The sequence below is a fragment of the Sylvia atricapilla genome, chromosome 10, assembly GCF_009819655.1.
Source record: "Sylvia atricapilla isolate bSylAtr1 chromosome 10, bSylAtr1.pri, whole genome shotgun sequence".
Lineage (NCBI taxonomy): Eukaryota > Metazoa > Chordata > Aves > Passeriformes > Sylviidae > Sylvia > Sylvia atricapilla.
Window position 1 is genome coordinate 7246563 of NC_089149.1, and position 23445 is coordinate 7270007.

The 23445-nt window shown below is 41.5% G+C and overlaps 1 protein-coding gene and 1 long non-coding RNA gene across 4 annotated transcripts in view; both read left to right on the forward strand.

Moving 5' to 3' along the window:
• Positions 1 to 11111: 11111 nt before the first annotated feature.
• On the forward strand, positions 11112 to 14574 carry LOC136365739 (uncharacterized). The gene is made up of 2 exons (XR_010744402.1): positions 11112 to 11374; positions 14203 to 14574. It is a non-coding gene; the product is annotated as an uncharacterized lncRNA (long non-coding RNA).
• A 2255-nt stretch (positions 14575 to 16829) lies between these two features.
• Positions 16830 to 23445, forward strand: part of FXR1 (FMR1 autosomal homolog 1) — a 34069-nt gene continuing 27453 nt past the window's right edge. Inside the window, exon 1 of one of the 3 annotated variants that reach the window (XM_066325788.1) lies at positions 16830 to 17019. In XM_066325788.1, the coding sequence (XP_066181885.1) occupies positions 16969 to 17019 (51 nt within the window). In that variant the 5' untranslated portion in view covers positions 16830 to 16968. The remainder of the gene's footprint in view (positions 17020 to 23445) is intronic. The other 2 variants (XM_066325787.1, XM_066325789.1) reach the window with 2 other exon arrangements.

Here is a 23445-nt window from a genome sequence, read left to right on the forward strand (position 1 = left end):
TAAAGTTGCAACAAATAAATTACTTGGCTTAACCACTTCATTAATTTCTTTTTAAAAAGAAAACATGGTGACATGCCATACTTCGGTTATGCTGTCATTCAGGACAAAGAGACAAACCAAAGCAATGATAAAATTGTGGAAAATAAGGTATCACTCACAGATATAAATAGCCACTAATTAAACAGATGCAGTTAGAAAAATAATCTACTTGCTTTATAACTCTAGGTGGCAGCAGTGGAACAAAATAGAGAAAAATGTATGATTATGATAATACTTGCTCCCTGTTAATACAAAATCCATTAATTAAATACTGCTGATGCTGTTGCACGACACAGTGTTACTTTTACACTCTAGATGGCAGCAGCATCACAAAATACAGAAAAATAAGATTAATTGTGTTCATGCTGTGTCTGAGAATTCAGCCCCTTCAAGTTTTTGGAGGTTAAAGTTGGAGAGGTCGAAATGCAGATTTCCAGTAGGCATTTCCCACGACAAAAGGAGAAAAAAAGCTAAAAGTGATTGTAAAATAACAGATACAATTACAGGTAAATCACTTCTGAAGCAATGAGACGTTTTGCTATTCTGGCTTTTTCTAATGGAGAATGGATGTGCAGAAAACATAAATGACAGCATCTCTGCAGGTGAGTGTAGTATAGTGATCCTAAAAAAAAAAAAATCTGTGCATGTGCATACCTGTCACGCTTTTGTGCATTCAGAGAATTACAGCTTTTGCCAGAGAAGGCAGAGCCAGCAACCATACCATGAATTCAGTCTTACAAGAGTAGTTTTTGCACACATCACTTGACAAGGACTTCATGTGCACAAGGAGGGGTCAAAAGACTTTGAGGTGAAAAGAAGGTATTTGCTTTAGAAGATACAAAGTTTTGGTAAAACCCATTTGGAATACTGTTTGGCTAGAAAGCATCATGGATGCCAGCTCAGCAGAAGGGGCTGCAGGAACCGCATAAACCCATCTCTCCTGCCTTTTCCTCTTCTGATGGAAAGAAGATCCCAACTGGATAAAAAGCTCCAGCAGTCCAGTAATACCTTCATATTCAAACCATGCCCTGCCAGGGGAGGTTACACAGAACATTATTTAAGTATCTGAGTCTGTTGTTCAGGTTGCTGTGGGTACTTCTCCTGAGGCATTACGCTGAGCTATGGCCAAAAGAGCAAGCCTCCAGCAGAGACTGTGACCAGCAGTGTAATGCAAGCCTAAAGAGGGACAGTAAGGGAAACCTAGTGTATGAGGAGATTCTTTTGGGGAGCTGACTTTGTCCAGCTGGCTGCTGTATTATCCTGGGACTCAGAGGCTTCTGGAGGGTGGAGAAGGTTATGTCCTGGTCCAATTTTCTTTCAACATTTTGTCAGGAACAGATTGTTGCCCAGTGCCATGGCAGGGTCACACTATGGGGTTGGTTTCTTCACCATTTTTGGGGAATGTGCCTTGATGTCTCACTGGGATCTGTTAGTGTGATCCAAGAGTAGGACTATGAGAGAGACCCAAACACCAACTGGGGGCCCATTGTGTTTTTCCTTTGCTCTTTGATCACTTCACATTCACTCAATATAGAAAGGTTCTTGCTCTGTGATGCATAATTTAAGAATGGATTTTTGATTAAATGATTATTTTGTTTTAAAAATTGTTACATCTGTCTAGGAGAAAAAGATTATAGTGGAAAACTAAAGCTGGGCTGGTATCACCAGTATTAAGCTAAAGCAAAAGTTAAGGCAGTCCACTTATGGTGTAAACACAAACGGAAGAATTCTTTAATATAAATATATTTGTAAGCTATTGGTAAATCAGGTCTGAATTAAATTATCAGATCATCAGTTCCAAAGACTGACTATAAACTAAATAATATATTATGAACTCTTTGATTATAAATCCTAAAAATTTCAACCTGTGAATCTGTAACTCAGAAGTTACATTAATATTTTGACAGGGAAATGAAAAAAACTTTAGTACCTGAACAAAACTCTGAGAAAGAGATGGAATTATCTTTTCAGTTCCTCTACAGTAGCTGATACCTTCCTTTTTTCAAAAGTAAGCATATCTAAATATTATTTCAGGCTACTTAAGACTGTTGCAAAGTTTTCTGGCACTTTTCCCAGCTGAACTCCAGCAGCTTTTAATAAACAGGCCTGACTACATTTTCAAATCCTAAAATTAAATTTAAAATATTTTGGATGTCTCTCACCTAGGAAAGCAAGGATAAAAGCAAGTACAGGAAAAATCAGATACTGAAGGTAGCAAAAAAAAAAAATTCAACTGTATTCTTTGCTCTTACAATCTCTTGGAAGAAAAGATGAAGCAATTGCAGAGCCAACTGGTGGTGCTGGTACTGTGCCTCTCACTCGAGGCTTCCTCCACAGCCCAGGAAGGAGCCCATGCACTGGGGTGTTCAGGCTGCTCAGGAGATGTGCTGAGGTTTCTATTTTCTGGTGAACACCAGGTGCCACCTGCACTATGAGGTGTGTGACAAGTTTCCTGTCCTTGGCAGCCTTTCATAACTTCATGGTCAGTGATGTGTTTGAGACCAGAGATTTCTGAGGATTCAGCTCAGCTTAGCTCCTGTACTGCAGGGACAAGTACCTGCTGGGAGGCTATTCCAAGAGACAGCAATTCCATGGAAAAAGCAGATTTTTCCTGTTAAAGTGAGAGAGTCCTGTTGAATTTAACACTATGGCCAGATGTGTATTTGCCCATCTGCTGTGGACAGATTCCCAGACCAAGCTGTTCCACTGGTGGCATGAGAAGGCACAGTGAAAGCAAGGGTTGTGTCTTTCACCTGGGCAAAGGCTCTCTGTTCCTTCTCTGCTTTGAATTGATTCCTTCAAGGCTTGGACAACTCTTGATAGCAGAGATCCCATTAGATGGTGGCAGCTAATTTGTTGAAGGGATGAGGGCAAAGACAGCTGCTGCCTTCTCCTTGGTATTATTAATACATGTAGTAATAGTGGTAGTGTTATTTTCTGCCCACTGTTAATTTGTCAGATGAATAGCAGCTATGTAGTGCAGGAGACCAGTCTGCATTGTTTTATTTCCTCATCATTGCAATGACTTTCTTTAGAAGGAAGTTCCTGTGCCTGAGGCCATAATGTACATACCTGCTGTCTGACCCACTGTTCAGCTGCACAGAGGAAGGACTGAAGACATGTTCTAGAAACAACAGCTTGGAGTGGAGCAATGCAGGAGGAGGAATGACACACACGAAGCCTATAGACCGTATGTTTTCTCTGGAGAGGAAAATGCATTAAGACACAAACATTTGCTGCGTGTGCACGAGTGCCCGTCTCGCTGACACAAAGCCACTTCACTGAAGTGCTCTCTCAGCCCGGGAGGTACCAGCGTCAGCCACAGACCTAAACTGCTCCTTGCTTTGTGAACTCCTGCAGTGATCAAGCGTGGAGGTGTCTTAACTTACTGAAATGAGACAATGGCTGAAGATGCTGAAAAGCACTGGCTGAGGTTGTCACAGAACCCTTGCAGCAGAATCTGGTTTCTTTGAAATATTCTTCATCACTTAAAGTTATTTCTTCCTATTCTTTGTAGATAATTCCTGTGGTTTCTAGCACACAATCCCTCCCCCAATGCATAGTCTCACACTGTAGGCTACACCCTAAATCCTAAAGAAAGTGACTCACCAGCTCCTTGGACTGCCTCTGGCAGACTTTCTCTAAATTTAGTGCCTTGGAAATATCACTAAGAGCAGGGAAATTCTCCAGCTAATATTTGAATAAAAAAGAGATCTTTGCTTAATAGTATGTGAAGGTTATGTAGTGAGGAGCACTTTTCTGCAGGTAATATAAACTCATGCTTAGTATAAATGATCATGGCAAGATCTTTCATTACAAGTCCATGAAATTAAAATAACTCAGATAAAATTATATCAGGAAGATAAAGTACCATTTGGGTGAAAGCACTGTGCTGAATCAATCTATCATATTGATCAGCATAATGTTTCTGACAGAACTGCTCATTTGAAATCATCTTCACCTGCTTTTTGCTGTTGTGGGATAATGCAGAGCAGAGCTGTGCAGCCCCAGGAGCTGTGAGCTGGATCTGCTTTACAAAGCCCTGTAACACATCCCCCTCCTCCTGCCCTGCTGCAGGCTGTCCCCTCTCCCAGCAAGCAGCTCCATCCTCTTTCACACATCTCACACCTCACCTGGCACAGCTTTCCTGCCCTGTCTACACTGCCCAAGCAACATCCAACCTCTTTGCATTCCACCCTGAGCAGCTCCTTGCTCATTTCCTCAGCAGTTTCCCATCACCTCCATGTGTGAGCAGCCAGACTCTCCCCGTGGCTGACCAGGCAGCTCCATTTCCCCTGAAAGGCCCTGCTACAGACCTCATTTTCTGTATGCATGGGCAGCTGCTGCAGAAAAGAGGTAGAAATAGGCAAAGGATCTGGGCAGGGAAGGGTGAATGGCAGGAGCTATGGTGGGAATACCTTATGGACTGATAGCATAAGAGCTGTGTGCTAGACTGCCATGGACTGAGTGTTTTCACATAGGGAGAATGTAGTTGGCCTTCTCCAGCTACAGGTCAGATGTAACCTGCCTGGGATGATGATCTTCTTCCGTCCACGTAAGCATCAAAAATTTCATGCTTTGAGCTGAAGAGCTCAAACGTAGGAGAAGAAAAAAATCTCTCAGCATCTCAAACTGAAATTAACTGTTATCTTTGAAACATGAACAAGCTGCACCAATAACACTCTCAGCTGAACACGCAGATTCTTAGGTTGGTTTTGCTGAAAAGTAAAAATTAACAATTCAACATAAGTCTTAATATAGGCATGTGTCTGTCTGGCACGTGCAAGGATTTCCTCCAGTACTTTCTCTCTCTTAATGCTGCAAAAACCAGTAATACCAATGATGATTCAGCAGCAAATACCTTGAACTTTGGAAGAGTGACTTGGCACCTGAGCCCAATGCTGCTTCAAAAGGACAGTAGTCTCTTGGAGCTTACTGAGCCTTCCCTCAAAGGTTACATGGCAAAATGTCAGCAGACTGTATTACCAGAGCCTTCAAAAAATGGAGAGTACCAAAGTAAAGGTAATTTTTTGGTTTATGATATTTCTACTCTGATAAAAGGATAGGCAGATATGGCTTTTTCATTAAAAATTTAACCCTTTATGTTCAGTCTTATCTGCTGCCTTCGAACTGGATTTTACTACATCTAATTTTTCCAGACTCAATTAGGTGAGTGGGAGACCATTTTTTCACTTTTTTCGTCCTGTCAACAGAATTATATACTACATTTCATGTAATTAGATGTACACATGAATCTGGGTAGATGATACAAGCTGAAATTTGAAACAGAGAAGTCTTGACAAACTGGAAGTAAATGCATAAAATATGTATGCACATGATGGAACACTGGAAACACAAGCTCTAACTACAGTTTCAGCTCCAATGTTGTGGTGTCAGGTCTTGAGTTGCAGGTTTTCCAAGCCCAGTGGCACAAAAAATACGTCCTTCGCTTTTAAACAGATTGAATTTTGTGTAGAATCATTGACAGACAGTGGCAGTACATCTACTCTGTACAGAAGAATGTGGAGAGAATCAAGTATGAAATGTAATCTCTTTATCAAAAAGAGAAGACAAAGCTTTGATGTCAACAGGAGTCCTTCTGTGGAGTTTGATATAGAATTAATTTCAGTAATCTTAATTATTTTGCCCCGTCTTAATATCTTTATTGTGCCATGAAATGGTGTTTTCCTAAGAGAAAACAAACAGTTTGGGGATTTTCTTTTCTTTCTTACTGAGTTTTGTTTTGGTTTCAGTGGGAGTTATTTGTTGTTGGTTGAGTTGCTGACAAAGAAGTCCTGAGGGACAGGAGAGGATGTGTGTGTCTTGGAGTGTTGATGTAGGTGGCATATTGGCCTTGTGATGGATGCACAGAATTGAGGAGTGATAATTCACCCCAAATCCCCGCTTGTAATATTTTGATGTATTATGACAATATAATCTTGTGTATTAGTAACAGATTATTATATGTATATTTATGGGGTAGTATTTAGCCAGATGAGATTTGCTTATGTAAATTCTACTACCTGTGTTTGAAACTGATAGTGGCTGTTACTTAATGGTGCTCCAGAAAGCACATTGTAAGTTCAGACTTAGTGTGTTTGGAGAACTCTCAATGTTTATTTGCTTCCTCCCTATTCTCTCTTCAGGAATTTTAGAAAAATATATTTCATCCAAGAACTCTAGTCTTCTGATTTGGTGATATTAGTTTCATTTGGTTGTGTGCCCCTTTATGCAGTCTTGATTTAATATGTCATTTTCTTCTCACAGAACAGGGATGAGTGAGTGAGAACCAAAACTTTTCTGAAAACAGAAAGAAAGGCTTTATTATATAAAGCTTAAACAGAAAAGCAAGAGTGACAGGATTTCCATGCAACTGAAAGATTATCTTCTTTAAATGTCTAACTCATGTCTGCTCTTTATGGGCAGATTGTTAGACTGTATGTTCAGCTCTCTCAGGAGACATTTAGGACTTCAAATGCAATAATAAATTAATTTCCGAGATAGAGACAAGAATGATTCAATTCCAAACCAGAGATGTGAAACTTCTGTGGAATTCTCAAACATTAAAAAGCACAAATGACAGCTTTATTTACTCACGTAAATAAATACCCAGCCAAGGAGGCAAAACACAAGATCGACAGCATTGGGAAGAGCAGCTCCAAAGAGATGTGACTTACCCCAGTGTTACTCACGTCACTTGGCTACCCCAGCCCCCTGAGAGGCCAAGGACAACAAAGGGAGGGCAGATGAGAGCCCTGGTGTGTGCAGGCCGGGCTGCTCCCGAGATAACTGAGGCCACTCCTGGCAACCAGGAGGTGACAGTTAACACCCATCATCTCGGAAAGGAAACCATTCCTTTCCTCAGAGGCCAACACAAAGCTACCAGGTGGGAACAGTTTTCTGTCACTGTCTATCAAGGCTGGAGCACAGCTCCCCAGCCTTCTGCGACATCAGTTTTATGCTGAGAGCACAGCAGTCTCAAAAAACACTGAAGAGCCATTTACTTGTGAAGTATAAGAAACATCTGTCAGGGGCTAAAAGTGTTAAAGAAATGCTTAACCGTACATTGAGTTGGCAGAATCTTGGGCTCAGACTACAGGAAAAAAACATTAGGAGTGAAAGTCCACAAGATTTATCCTAATTTATCAGATTACTTCCTCAGAAAGTCTCCTTTTGAACTGCTCTTCAACAGAAGAACAAATGTGTAGACTTCAATGCTTAATAAAGCTAAAAGCTTCTCCCTGGGGTAATTGAAATTTTTCTATCAAAGGGTAGATAGACCTGGTTGCAGCTGCAACAAAGAAGAAACATATAAAGCCAAGTGGAAAGCAGTTAGACAGCATTGGTGGTGTAGGACCATTGAACATGGTCTTGCTAATTGGAATCTATAGCACAGGACATTCAACTACATGCTGGGCAAATGACCCTGAAAGTTTCAAGTCTATCTAGTATAAAAAAAAAAAAAAAAAAAAAAAAAAGTTCAGATGTAAAAATAATCATAGGAATGATGGATTCTGTATCCTTGAATGGGCATAACCAACCAGAGATCTGGGTAACTGGCAAATTTCTTTTTTAAATAAGGCCCTTTGAGTCCCATATATGCATCTACTTTCACAAGCATTTCAAAACCCGTCTTCTAATAATTTCACACAGAGCTTTCAGAGCAGCAATGTTCAAAAGAATGAAAGTAATGAAACACAGCAAAGTTTTACATTTTTATTTCTGTACTTTGGGAAAATTCCTATTGAAGACAGAAGGCAGTTCAAATTGGAATTGCTTTACTGCCAACAAAAATGTGTGACTCTTGATCTAATGAAAAATTAGAGAGATTGAAAAGCAGAAGTAGACTTAGGAAAGATTTCAGTTACAGCAGGATGCAGCCCTTATTGCATTTGTAGTTCAAACTGTGATCTCTAAGGAGATCTAAATTGCTCTGGAGTGTGGAATTTAGGGTATTTGAGACTTTATTTTTCTCAGAGGAACAAGTATGGGTAGCTAAGACACAAGGTTTTATTGTCACGCATTTAGAAAACATATGTTATTTTAATTTAAAATAAAATGTTGTTTAATGACAAAAATGTTAAATTCTTAAAATCCTTGTCATGTGAATTAGAAGTTGCTCAAAGTGGTTCCAAAAAGTAGACATTTTTAATTTTTTGAACCTTCCACTCTGGTAAACTGATTTGGATAAACATACTTATATTTTATACTGGAAAAGCTGTTGTATTTGTGATTGTATGTAACAACTCCTAAATAGTTGTGGTCACATGCTCTGTACCTTTGTGAGCACTAAAGTATTTCTGGGAAGTGAAACAGCTTCAACAGCAAAAGCTGGAATTACACTTCACACTGACACCAGGTGTCAGAAGCAGCTACCCACAAACATCTGTGCTTTGGTGCCCCTCAGAGGTGAAAGACCCAAGGGAGAGGTGGAGAATCTCACCTTGGGTGCACACCACATTACAGGGCTGTGCTTCTTCCCATGCAAATACGACTTCATTCCAGCTTATTCCAGTGTCTTGATGGGGTGTGGCATTGACTGGGTGTTACAGACACGGGCACACAGTTCAGGAAGTGAAAGAACTGCAAGTGAATTCCTGCTCCAGGATGGCAAAAAAGTAGATTTTAACTTGGATGATCAAAATACCAGTTACCATTATGTTGGATATGATTTAATCTTATGGGTCTCTATTGTTGATGTTTTACAACCATCTATCTCTTCCACCTTTCTTTTTTAGTGAGAAAAAGCATGTGAATATCACAAGTGATCATCATGTATTTTCACGTATTCCCCAGAATTGTTCTTTCTCTCTTGGTTTCCCTCATCTATCACTCATTTTGTCTAGCATCCTCCCTTACTTCGTCTTTTTCATTCATCAAACCCCTTTTCAGGAAAGCCTGAATTTTGAACTTTTCTTCCACTATCATTTGAACTTTTCTTTCTTCTATTGTTCTTTTCTCTCTATTCTTGACTTTTTTTATAATTTCTCTCTTTCGTGTTTCTTTTCATGCACACTTCATCCATTTGCACTAATCCTCCTCAGCCCCTCCATCTGACAGATCTAATGTAGTTGCAATAAGGCACTTCTTTTCCACTGTCTAAAGCAGCATTTTAAATGGTGAACAGAGGAACTCCCTTCCAAAATCCAGCAGGAAAAGTCCAGGGCTGGATATATCACTCCACTGAGACAGAACAAAACAAGCAGGCACATACAGCTGTGGTAAGAGCAGGTCAAAGCAACCTCAGCACTTCAGGCTCAGCTGATGAGCCTTATGGCAACAAATCACTGGTGAAATCACGGGCTGCAGAGTCTAATATGCCAGACAGCCAACAGCATTTGGCATCAAGGGATCAAACAACTGGAGAAAAGGATGTGGAAGCATGCCAAAAAGCATGACGTCCTGAGCACTCATGCAATAATTTTACTGATTAGATCAAAAGAATGGTCAGTTTTGTTGTATTTATCAGAACTGTCTATTGTATCACCAAAGTAGCTTAATGAGTTCCCTTTTTCATCTCAGCAGACAGGCACTCTGGGAAAACACTAAGCTATTAATAGAATGGTATTTTTAGAATGATGGAAAAAAGAAAAAGGCAAGAGTCCAGATTTTATCCCACCCTCTTCAATGGCATCTCTGATACAACTGGAACACACGTACCAGAGGAAGGTCACCTCAGTTGAAAGAGCATTTACAGAAGCCACAGGAAACATTTAAACTTCTTGATAAGTCTGTTCTCTGAGATACTCTCTCTTCCATATTGCCTCACCCTATCTATCTACCAGCAGAGATGGGTTTGAGGGAATGTAGATTTGTATGCTGTGAGTTACCAGCTACTTCTTGCAATCATCAAAATGTGCATGTTTAATCCCTTACTCTGAGTATTAGTATTTAATTCCTTAAATCAGTGCCTGTGACTAAAGTAATAGGAAAGGCTCCCTTGATTTTTTGAGGGAGCTGAATGCAATCCATATTGGGAGAACAGTTGATGTTGAGATCCCAACACTGACATATCGACATTCTAGTACTTTGCTCGTAAAATGTTTATCTTTGCTCCTGGGAGACTCCGGCTCTGTATTTATCAACAGTCTCTTTACATATGCACATAATGACAAACGTAAAACAAATACACACATATGTAATTAATGTATATGTGTAATATATATATCTTGCTTACAGGTGAGACTTCAGGGAAACCAGAAAATACATGCACACAGAATGCTTTACATTATTGATGTGCCAGCAAATCTGAAGAAAACTTTCTTCTCAACTCCTTCCTTTCCTGAAGAGCACAGATTAAGCCAACTGTTAAGTCATTCTTATATCCTTTCCATTCAAACGCTACATAAACACCTGTCCATACTTTGCTGTATCAGAGCCTTCAAAAAGTAGTGTGTCAAGAAATCTGCTTTGAGAACTCTTGACAGCAGAGTGCCTTGAGCTAACAACTGATCTCCTTTTGAAATGAATTATTTTATCCTTTAGATTTTATCAGGTAATCCTCTAGGAAAATATATAAGCTTTTCAGTTTGTTTGCTGAGTTTCAGACAGATGCATTGCTAACTAACTTCTTCCTTCCTCTAAGTTCCCTTCTCTCTCTTCCAAACTGCATTTCTTCATTGGGATTGATGTGCATCCCTTTGCTACTCCAGGTACACCTTTGTTTAAGTGCTAATGTTTCATGTCTTCATGTCCTGTGGCACTAAGTTTCTATACCTCAGATCATGTATTTATGGTAGCAACATGCCCTCTGTCCACCCTCTCTCACTAATTTTGTTCAGGGCTTCATTGCCTCTTTTTTAGAGCAGGCCCTGCCTTGAGGAAATTAAATACAAATACTCAGAACCAGGGGTTAAACATGCACATTTTGGTGATTGCAGGAGTTAACAAGTAACTCGTATCACATAAACCTACATTACCTGAAACCCTGCTCTGGGTCCAGGCCCACACTAGAAATGCAGATCTCTCTTTATATGACATTGACACGAAAAGTTGGCCCAGGTGTCAAGTCAAAACAAAGATAGTCTGGACTTGCCTGAGAACCAAAGAAAGACCAAAACTGGACCAGTTATAAAGAAAAACATTACTTTCCTCTCCTGGTTCCCACTGAGAGTATTCAGAAGACAGAAATTATCTGGATTTATGTGGGTGGCAAGAGCGATAGGAAGGATATAACTCCTAACACTTGGTAGATAAGAACTTCTGTGCTTGGACACCTGAAGTTAATTCTGTGGCAGATTTTCCCACCCCATTACATCACCACAACTGCAGAGGAGTACCAAGGTCCCTCTGGAGCTCACTGCAATTACTTCCTGGCTTGGAACAAAGTCACAAGGTTAGTTTAGACCAGCTGCATCCACACCAGCATTCAAAAGAGGCGGATGTGAAGTGATAATGAAAATTAGCAAAACAAGCCAACCCCATGAAGAGTTGGATTGTGAGTGGAAAAGCTTCCACCCATTGCACAAAGTCCATTAAACAGCAGTGTTCTCATTGGAGTTCATTAAAATTTCAATGAAATGATTCTGCAGTTTCTTTGCACAGTGCCAGGATGAATTTTGAGTTTACAGCAGGCATTGGCTACAGCTTCTCATTGCTTTTAGAATGACATTTAACTTTTCATTTTATTTTCCTTACTTTCCTGTGCTGATGCTGACAAAAATGGGAAGACCAGTCAAGCAGTGGTAAGGCAGAAGTTCACCAGTATGAAAAAACAAGGTTCATATGTTGTCATTCAGCATGAAATTACTTTCACATAGTAGTTTGTTGCCTGGATGTATGTTTTTTTCTTTTTCTGAATATACACATTATCTTGTAGACTTTGAACAAATGAAACCTGAATGATATTACTCATCATTACTTCAGCATAAAACCAGACTGTAAGCAAAACCATTTTTAATATTGGTTCTTGATGCCTTCCTTATATAATTTAATTAGCTCAGTGACTTTTTCTTTTTTAGACTGCAGTAACAGGGAGTAGAATACAATAGCAAATACCTACTGCATTCTGTGGATTCTTAACACTTTTTATCTTTCTAAAAATAGATTTTAACCCTATACCTGTAAATCATTTTAAGTTCATTTTGTCTAGACAGATAAATGTGAGTGCTATCAACTATAATACATAAAAAATAAATTGGCTCGAGAGGTTTTTCCCTTTAAAGGTAGGTGTAAAGGACTGAAAAGTTCATTTATAATAGGAACACTCATGATTTATTCTTTCTCTGATTTCCACACCAGACAGAGGGCTTAAAACTGGACTGCACAAGAATGTTTTTACATACACTCACTTAGCAACACCTTTTGTGGATCCTATTTTCAGAAGCGGTGTCTGCTTACAGTACTTGCAGATGTGGCCGGACACGGATGTGGGGTTCAGCAAACCTCCAGACCAAAATTCATTCACTGCAAAAGGTCAGGAATGCAGTTGTGAAAGGCTGATGGAAAATGGTAGAGATTCTTCTTCAGCTCAATATTCAAATAGGGCAAAAACCACAGTGAAATATAAAGCAAAACAAATCAAATCAAAACACAAGCTTTTCTAAAAGAGTTTTCTACAAATACAGGCCCTTTATTGAGCCCAACAGGATGATCTGTATCAAGGCCATATGTCTTCATACCAGTGTTCTACCACAAGATATCAGATCCTCTGTTCTACTTGCACAAGTTTACTGGAAGCAATTTTACAAGTTTCACAGACTTCTTTCTGCCACCCAAGTACAATTCATAGAACAAAGGAAAAAATACATATAAATGAGCAAACTTGGAAGCAGGTAATTTTTTAAAAGAACTCCTCAAAGACTTTTCCTGAGTTGTTATGTGGTTTTGTCATCTTGTAAGACACGAGGCCAATATGATCTTGTCTCACATCTTTCAAATGTCCACCTGTGTTGTTTGTCACCACTAAGACCTAATGAGCATATCAGTGCTCCCTGTTTTTCCTAAGCTTCTGTGAGGGCTGGAAGTCTGTGGATGGATGTCTCTCAGTCATCAGCCTTCTGCCAAAATTTCAGAATGAGAAATGGAACCAAAAAGGGTTTTAGCCACTTAAAGGAGAAGCTAGATTAATTTTTTTATCATTATTTTGATTTTTATGGCATGAGTTGCTAAGTGTCAGCACTTCCCTTCACTGAATGGAACATAGGACCCAGGTTGTTATATTGTAAGTAAGAGCACAGGTCCAAATTTAGCTGACCTTGGGTTTTGCCTATTTTTTAACTAAATATGCTAAGAAAGGATGCTTCTGGGTTTTTATTTCACTGAAATGTAGGAAATGTGCTCAGAAAAACAGAGAGATGACCCTTGTTCTGTATCAGAAAAGACACTCAAGTTATTTGGCAGCAAAATAACTGATAGTTTAAAACTACAACATTCTTTTGAAACAAATTTTAAGCCTACTAGTAGCATAAGAAGAATATCAATATGTGCATGTTTTCACAACTAATCTTACTTTAAGAGATCACTATTCTAAACAGTTATATTGCTGATTTCAGTTGTCCCACCCTTGTCCAGGTCCTTGAAAATAGATAAAATTTTTCCACTTTTGGCTGAGGTGAACATTAACAGAGTCTGATGTCAGAAGGCAATCACATTGACAATTCCATTGTAAACTTCACAGATGATTCTATTAATCCATGTATGAACTAGAGCATACTCAATATTGATTTAAAAATTGAGAGTGACAGGAACCTAAAAAGGCCTGTATATCTTTCCTACCTGGATACTTGCAGATTTTGGAAAAAATCACTTTTTTAAAATGTGAAAACTCTGCTATGATACTGCTTCACTATGAGTTCCCATTTTCAATGGTTTTATGGCTTTTTCCTGGACCCTCTCTAGTATGTCCACATACTTCCTCAGTTTTAGAAAAGCCATTTGGAAGGACAGGAGTGTGGGTTGGTTATTTATTTGTTGAAATCAATGCTTGCAAAGTTTTCTCTGTTGAAAATGTGGTTTATATTGCTCATGCTATACCACCATCATAAATGCTTTTTCCACCCTAAATAGAGTAGGCAGGCGTTATTAACTTCCATGAATTCACCTTGAAGGCTGTTTCAGAAACTTCTTCAACCTCCCATTGTAAACTTCTTCCCAGGCTGTGTTGATTTATGGTCAGTCTTTTTGGGGAGCCTTTCTGCTAGTCATGTTTTCTGTCTTTCACAGCCTCAGTCTCTCAGGGATCATTATCCCCTCTGTGTGCCTTGATGTATTTGATGATAACATCCTAATCCTTCAGTGTTTAATGCTTCACCCTTCATTTTGCTCACCCAAACAAGGGAATCCTTCTACTGCTCTTTGCAACCAAGGGTCCCAAGGATACAGAATCCTGCAACTCCTGCCTGCAACTTCTGGAATGATGCAGCTTGCTTTGCCTCCTGAGCTGTGGAGTTTCCAGAGAGGACACAGAATGTTTCAGCCAGATTTACTCAACGTTTCTCCTGGACCGCAGCAGCTCTAGGAAATGAAAGTGGTAGTTTCACTCTGGGTGTTGGGAAATGAAACCAAAAAAATGAAACGAAAATGAAACCTTACAAAGTCTCACCAAAAAAAAAAAAAAAAAAAAAAAAAAAAAAAAAAAAAAAAGCTTCTCTCAGAGGAATTCTCGAGTTCTTGAATCCGGATCATCCCTTTTCTTATTTCAGTAAATGTTTAAAGTAATTAAATTTATTAGTTACTCATAATTTACTTTCAGTGACAACTAAAATTTCTATATCTAAATTTCTATACCTCAGATCATCTATTTATGGTAGCAACATGCCCTCTGTCCACCCTCTCTCACGAATTCATCATCTATATTCTGGCTGATGTGCTGCAAATTATTATGGCCCATAACCTGCTAAAGCCCTTTTCTACCCTCGTTTAACCCAGGCACAGCAATCTGCCTCAAAATTAACATGCAAACAACCCTGTTGCTTTAACAACTATCATCCTCACACTTCCAGAAAAACAAACTTTATCAGGCAAATTCAGATGCAGATTGCATTTGCTCAAGCCAGTCCTCCTTATCTCTAAAGCCCAGAACTGTCCCCCAGATCTGCAAATGTGGATACCCAGGAAACCTCACACGGTTCTGGAGTAATTTTTTTTTTTTTTAAATCCACATCCTGTTTTTTATTCCTAAAGACAGCAGCTCATGCATAGTTCATTTCTGGTTTAGTACTTTTTAGCCCCAGACACCGTTTTTTAGCAGTTGACATTGAGACTCTGTGTCTTTGTACCCAAATAAACAAACCTCAGTCTATTCAATCTTGGGGTGATGAAAACTTTTAGCATAGAATTTTTGCAGTACAACTGTTTGCTTTATTATTATCTGGTTCCTTTATCCTGGAAAATCCTGAGTGGCCTCTGCCAACAAAAAAGGGCTTTTTTCAAGAAAGGGCTCTCTTGCCCATGTGTGGTCTTGGCATCATGGACAGAATAAATTGTGGGTAATAAAAAAGATTAAAACAAAATTTAGAATAAAAGATACCCTCCAAAATTTATGTGGAATAAATATTATGCAAGATTAGGAATATCCATGCACACAACATGGGTAAAAAACATTCATGCTGTTGAACCTGTATCTTTCCTTCAGTTATGGCACATCAGGATCACAGAACCATAGAAATACTGAGGTGGGAAAGGACCTCCAAGATCATCAGGTCCAACCATGAACCCAGCACTGCTTTGTTCACCACTAAACCATGTCCCCAAGGGCCACTGCCACACATTATTTGACCATTTTGAGCATTGGCATCTCCTTACCCAGCAGCCAGATTTCTCAACACTTTTTGGCCTTTATTGTCCAAAATCCTCACCTGTCTTACAGCCATGGTTACAACCGGCACAAAAGTAAGATTAACATGAAGAAACTAAAAATGCAAATATGTGATGGGTAAAATTATCATCATGGACTCCTGGTCATTCGGGTCTGATGATGCCCAATGGGAAAGATCAGCAGAAAGAGCATTTGAAAGCATTGCTATTGAAATGGCCTTAGGCTGACTTGGGAGATTCAGATTAGATATCAGAAAAAAAAGAAGTCACAGTTAGGCTAGTCAGGCATTGGGATAGGAGGTGGTGGTCACCAGCCCTGGAGGTGTTTAAGAGATATTTGGATCTGGCGCTGGGTGACGTGGTTCAAGGGTCACAGTGGTACTGCTGGGTTGATGGTTGAATTTCATTATCTTAAGGGTCTCTTCCAACCGGGATGACTCTATGGTTCTATATTTAAACTTAGCGCAAAAACACATGGATTTGGCACAGGTACAGGCCGTTCATCAGGCTCCGCATGACTAAGCTTGTGTGAGCATCCAGCTCACAGCACAATTCGCGTCTCGGTGTACTGTGAGGGCCAGCACACCAGGGCCATTTTTGTTTTATTATTTCTGGCAGCAGCAGCAGCACGGGGGAAAGGCAGGCACGGCAGCTCCGGCGGGGTGTGAGCAGGGCGGGGCAGGGCGGCGGGCGCTCCGGGAGGGACAAAGCCGAGCCGGGCGCTGGGTGTCGGGCATTATCGCAGTGGCCCCGGGCGGCGGCTCTGGAGCCGGAGGCGCTCCCTCGGGCGCGGCCTTTCTCTGAGCGGCGTTGATCGCCAAGCGCGGCCCGCCCCGCGGCGTGCCCGCACCGCATTGTCTCCGCACGCAGCGGCCCCTCCCTCACTCCCTCCCTCACGGGGACCCACCCGCTGCCCCCTCAGCCCCGCGCCGGCGGGCGGGGAGAGAGCGGCGGGGAGCCCTTCCCGGGAGCCCTTCCCGGGAGCCCTGCCCGCAGGGGCCGCCCCCTGGCCGCGGCGGTGCCGGCCCGGGCGGAGGAGCGGGAGCAGCTGGAGCAGCGGGAGGGGCCGGAGGCGCGGCCCGGCGGGCGGCGGGCGGAGGGGGCGGGCGCCGCTCGCTCCCCCCGCGGTGACAGTTTCTAGAAGCTCGTCCCGGCGTCCTTTGCGGCCCCAACATGGAGGAGCTGACGGTGGAAGTGCGCGGCTCCAACGGGGCCTTCTACAAGGTACCGGCGGCGGGGGCGGCGCGGGCGGCTCGGCGCCCGGCGGGGCCGAAGGGCCGCGGGGGAGGGGCCGGTGAGCGGGGAAGGGCCGGGGTCGCGGCGGGGACGGAGCGGAGCGGGGCGGCGGCGGCGGGGGGGCGGCGGTGACGAGGCTGCTGAGGGCTGCGCTCAGGGGAGGGTCGTGTGTGGGGACGGCGGAGCGCCGCCGGGGCCGCGGGGAGCAGATGCGCGGCTCGGGGATTCCCTGAGCGTTCGTTTTGGGAAGGCCGGGTGGGCGTGTGGGGGGATTGGTGTTGGAAGGTGCAGGGGCTTTTGGGTGGGATGGGGTGAACCGGGTCGATAATAATGATTTTAAAATATTTAAAATCATTTTTTTTAAAGACCTCGAGTTTATTTATGCCTTCAGAAATCTTCCTTCACCATCACCCTCCCTGGAATGTCAGGATGGTACAGGATCAATGCAGAATACTCTCAGCTGTTGCCTGTCAGTCATACTCCCCTAAGCCTGGCTTCAGATGTTTAAGAATCTCAGCTCTTTTTATGGCAGTAGGCTGCTGCCTTCCTCTCCAGAAGGGCTGATTCCAGCCGGTATTGTGAGCACGCAGCGTGGCTGTGTTCTGGGAGGATTTAATCTCGGGACTTTCTTTAGCTATTGTGCCTAACCATATGCATAGTGTGGCGTTGCACGGGCGGCTCTGCACTTGGTGTGGGGCTGTCCCGTTTGATTCCCCCTCCCCCCTGCAGAATTTCCTGTGTGCAGCTGTGGATTTGGCTTGGGAATCATGTGGTGACTGTACAGTATGTAGAGGCAGTTGGGTGTGAGGGATTGTAACCAGCTGACTTCAGGAGTTAGTTCTTTCAACTGCCCAAGACAAATGGGAGATACCCTTATGAGGAAAGAATGCAGTGGGATTAACTACATCCCTACGAGGGAACCCTCTGAAATTTTTACCAAAACGAGTGGGTAATAAATTTTATTCAGTGATTTTTTTTTTTTTTTGTTGAACCTAAAGTATCACACAGGAACCCGCATCAGAATCATTTGCGTCTAGAACAGGATGCTCCTAAATAGAATTGATTTTTTTTTTCCCCCCTGAGCATTAAGAAGCCAAGAATTTGGAAACACTTTTCTTAGCTTTCCATTTTATACCTTGTGATCTTGGACAACTTTCCAAATGATGGATGAGTTGTTCTGCTTAAGAGGAATGTCAGACATTGTGGGAGTATGAGGTGTGCTGAATTTTTGGGCTGGAGGGATCTGTGTGCACAGAATTTGCTCCAATAAGCCTGATTTAAAATCTGTAAGGATGACACCTCCTAAATCATTAAGAATTATCAGCCTTGGATTAGCACCATCATGTGTTCAAGCACTGTGAACAGTGACTTAAAAAAGCAGAAGTTTTAATTAAAAATGGCATAATGGCTTTGAGATCAATGAAGTGGGGATTAAGTCCAGTGATGGCATCTTCGTGGTGGATGAAGGCAGGTCAGGATGATTGGATGCACAATGATCAAAGCCCCAACTCAGAGTAATCCACTGTTGGTGTGGAGAGGGAAAAACACACACAACCCCTGTAAAAAAAGACCCAAACCAAATCATCCAAACAAACACAATTTTCAAAGACCATTATTGTGAGCTATATGCAGTGAAGTGTGTGTGGTAGTGACTCCATTTTGTGAGTCCTACTCTTGAGGAAAGCAGAAGTTTTGCATTTATTTTGGAACTAGGTAGCACTCCTGGGTCACTTGCTGTTTAAAGTGACCTAAAGCAAAGAGGTGTGTCCATCCCTTTTAGGAAATGTCCTATTTTGGGCAGCAGCAGCATTGATCATTGCAAGATAATCACAAGGGGCTGATCTTTTCTAAGCTGTTATGGAAAGTGGCAAAGGTTTTCTGAAGAGAAAAAGCAGGATTTGTAAGATGGGATGAGATTTAGGTTTGCCTTTAGAACAGTCTGAATTTGGATTAATTAGCACAGCATAACCCCAGGTAAATGAGAAAGATCCTGCTATGCCAACAGAGATAAAAACTAATTTATGTAAACAATAACATTAAAGATTTTCTTATAATGAGTTATTTCTATGATCTGCAAGTTAGCTGCAGTAGAACAAATGAAGTGGTTAAATCTGTTGGAGCATTATAGTGGGTTTTCAGTACTTATTAGAAGTATGACCATAGTAAATGGTGGCCTTTATTATAAAGTTTCTTTAGTTCCTCTTTATGCTCTTCAGTTTTAACATGGAATTCTTCCTAAGTGCAGGGAGAACATACATGATATGTATACACTATGGTTGCAATAAATTAGTATGGAAAATTAATATTCATTATTAAATTTATGCATCATGAAAAGCATTTTGAGTTTTCATGTATTCAGTGGGCAGTTATGGTAAATCCCAAGGTAATTAAAAAAATTACAAGAGAAAGCATATTATGATCTAATTTTAAACTTGTATATCTTAATCACCAAACTAATTTGTGGGGGTTTTTTTTCCCTGTTTGCTTTAAAGAAGTAATATAATCTGGAGAAGAGGACAGCATTCACTGTATATTTTATGCCAGGTTCTCAGCCATTACACAGCAGAGCCACTGTTCAGCCACTTCCTGCAGCTTGGAAGACTTTGCATGTGTCATAATTTTGAGCACCCATTGTCTCTGGACAACAGATGGGGCTTTAAATGGTTGTGGGCTTCTGAAAAATGGGGAGGTTTGTGCTGTGGAACAGGGGACAACAGGCAGGGTTCCTGGAGACTACTGGTTCTATTAAAGGTGCTGTGAGGGCTTCCTGAGGGTACAAGAGTTGATGCTGTGTAGGTGAGGACTAGATGGCAGGAAGGTTTTTGTCTTTGGGACATTAAAATAGACTTTTATGTATGGAATGGTCAAAAATACCTAGATTTTTTTGGATTCTGAATGTGTTGATGAGGTGGAAAGCTGAATACTCCCAACCTTGTCTTGGCCTGCCTGCAGTGTTTTCAGGGTGATGGTTCACTGTGTCGGTAGGATGATGAAGTAATTCACAGGATCACAGATGGCTGAGGCTGGCAGACACTGTGGAGGCTCACACCTCTGCTCAGGTGGGGCCACCTAGAGCCACTTGCCCATGTCCAGATGGCTTTTGAGTATCTCTGAGGATGGAAACTACAACCTCCCAAACAACCTGTGCTTCTGCTCAGTCACCCTCACAGTAAAAAAAAAAAAGTTTCCTGACATTCATACAGAAATTCCCATATTCCCATTTGTGCCATTGCCTGGACCTGCCAGTTGTGGAGGGTCTTGGAAGAACAAGACAAAAACTTCGGTTTTGCTCAGTGTCTCCATCAGCCTTTATGTGCTCGCTCGTTTGCACATTAAGAGCCCTGGTGCTGCCCATTATTCAGGATTTCCCACATCAGCTTCCCTGGAATAGGTTGGGCTTTACAGTGAGACCAAGGTACATGAATTGCACATCAGCTCAGTTCCTCTGACTGAGTCTTTCAGTGGCATTTGAGCAGCTCTGGAAGATCCATTGTGTTCTTGTAGGGACTTGGCTGTGCTGGAAAATGGGCTCTGGTGTGCTGCAGGCCCTTGTGTTCTTTAAGTTCTACAGTAATTGCTGCTTAGATTATGCAAGGGGAAAAAAGACCCAATGAATTAAAATGGAATTCAGCCTTTAATTTACAGGTTCTGAAGTGCTTCCTTGTTGGCTTGTTCCTCTTTCAAGAGGTGCAGTTCTGGTAACAGGACTAAGCAGAATGCTGGTAGCAGTTAGCATTGGCCTCAAGGCAGACACAAGCCAAAATATTACTAAAGGGAAAAAGTGATGAATGACAAGTACACACCATTTCTCCACATGCAGAGCCAAAGCTTGATGAGCAACTCCGTGGGAGTGAAGGTTTATGCATCAATAAAAATACAATTATTTTTTAATTTTTTCTTACACTTTTTAATTAGTGGCTTTGCAAACAACTTGAGTTGCTCTGAGTGGTTTTTAGCTTGATGGTTATTAAAATAGGAAATTGTCATTAGGGGTGTAGCTTACACACTGTTCATAACCAATTGCTACACCAGGAAACTGTAGCTGGAGTGACCTTTGTTATTTTTTCTTTAAAGATCTTAACTATGTTATAATTGTCAGCATTTTTTTTAATTACATCTCGCCCTACATCTGTATGGGTGGGGAATTTTAGACATTTTAAAGTTGTTCCTGATCAGTTGAAAGTTGTGTAGAGTCTTGCAAGAAGTAGCTATAGTTATTGCTGCTGGTGGTGAGCTGTTTGCTTGAGCCTTTGAGGCTGATAGAGGGGAGATGCCAGAGGGAGTGGTTATTGATTGCTGACATACATGATCAGTCCAGGGTGTCTTCCAGGAGTTTTTATTTTTTGGAGGATGCATGTGAAGAAACCAGGGTGAGAAATGAGTCGTTGAGACTTCTGTGAGTAAGCCCCAAGCAGTGAGTGAACCCAAATTCAGTGCTGGGGCTCTTGCACAGCTGTCAGAACAACCCTTGAATTTACTTGCACTTGTGATTGTGGATGGAAATAAGCAGTAATGTCATAAATGAAATTGTGCTTGCTAAAACTGAGGTGATAGTTCAGGCTATTTTTCTTCCCTGATACCTTCTTGTAGCATTTGTGTTTTGCAGCAAACCACAGCTGCTTGCTTTTATCAGTTCCTTGTATAAACAGGTGCAGCTAATCACTTAAAATGAAAATAATACCACGTTCAGTCTTGTCAAGTGGTTTGATTATTTACGAGTTTCTTTTGTTTGCTTTATTTTCTTTTTTTTTTCCTTTAGGGGCTCAGCATGAGATACATCCTTTAGCAATAATTATTTCATGTGTTACTTGAAACAGTTGTGTTTCAATGTTAGTTAGAAATACCAAGAGTTCTTGCATCTGAAAAGGAGTGAAAGGCTTGGTAATTGGATATAGGCTGCTTGACCTTTATGTCACTGGTTCAGAAACAGTCCGTGGTACCAGATGCCCAAGTGTTTGCTGTTTGAAATTGGCTCAGCAGTGGGTAAGGTCATATTAATACAGTTTGAGTGTGCAGGTATGTGTGACTCAAAGGCCAACACAGTGGCTGTCCCTGGAAAGAAAGTTTGCAGCTAAACTGACAGCAGCTCATTTTTAGTTTGGATCACCCTGCTTGGAGGTCAGATAAACTTACTGAAAGTGGGATATGGAGGGAACTTGATTGCATCTACCTGTTCTACAGATTTTGTGACTTTGCCTGGAACTGGATTAAAAAAACAAAATTGTGTGTGTGCATATACATCCACAGACATACAGTTCAGTGTAAGGGCACTTCAGTAAGTCTTGATCCGTTTATGTTATCAGCAGATCCTAATCCTAAATCCGTGAGCAAAACCCAGGTAAAAGGGAGAGAGTGTGTGTGGGTGTCTGTTACGAAATGAGGAAGTCTCAGCTGCAGTGATTTTGGTGCAGGTGATTGCTTGGGAGTTTCCTGTCCCACTGTTCACCCTGTCCAGCCCCAGGTGAGATCCCTGGGTCTCCCATCCTGTCCCTCTGCAGGAGCTGGTGTTGGGAGCCCGGCTCCTGCCAAGTGAGTGGCAGAGACAGGTCTGAGTGCAGCAGCCCGTGGAGCAGGACATGAATAGCCCCTCGTACAGTACAGGCTCTGCTGCTCCTGGGCAGGGCTGCTCCAGCCAGGGCATACATGGACTGCCAGGGGTGCCCCTCGCACCCAGTGACTGACACCAAGATCTGGACAGCCCCAGTCAAGAGGTCTGGCAAGATGAAGTCATGGCAGTTTTTCTTCCCCTCTTGCCCCCTGCAGATCTGTGTGTGGTATAAAACACACACAAAGGTTGTGTGTAAGCTCACTTGCTGATACTGCAATTCCTCACTCTTTTTGATGCTACTGTATTTATAGATGATGTGTTTGTGGTCTCCTGTTAGCTGTGCCTCGTCACCTGAGGTACATGGAAGGGTGTGGTAGGAACGTAGAGCTCCTCAAACTTAGAAACTGGCATTATCTGACTTAGGCAACGCTGCTAAATTAAATTTCAGTAACGGAGTACGTTGTTCATTAGAACAAAAGTTAAGGTGATGGATCATTACTTAATTTAGTAGGGAATGATACAGTATCAGATATGACTAGTGCAAATCTATTTATGTAGGTTACCTCACAAATAAAGAACTCCTTCAAAACTCCCTGACTGAAAACCAGGTTATTTAGTTTTCTGTTTTATGTTCCTCACATAATTCTGGAGAAATCCTTGTGAATTTATAGGATTTACTATAAAGTCGGTTTTATATTGTGAAATACCAAAATACCCTAATGTCACAGGTTGGGTTTTTTTTAATAAAACCTTTTTTAAAAAAATGTAATTAGCACAGGCTCTATTGAAGACTTCTTTAAAGACTACACAAAATCTCATCCTGACACGCATGAAATCTCTTTCTGGTTTTATGTGGAAGTTGGAAA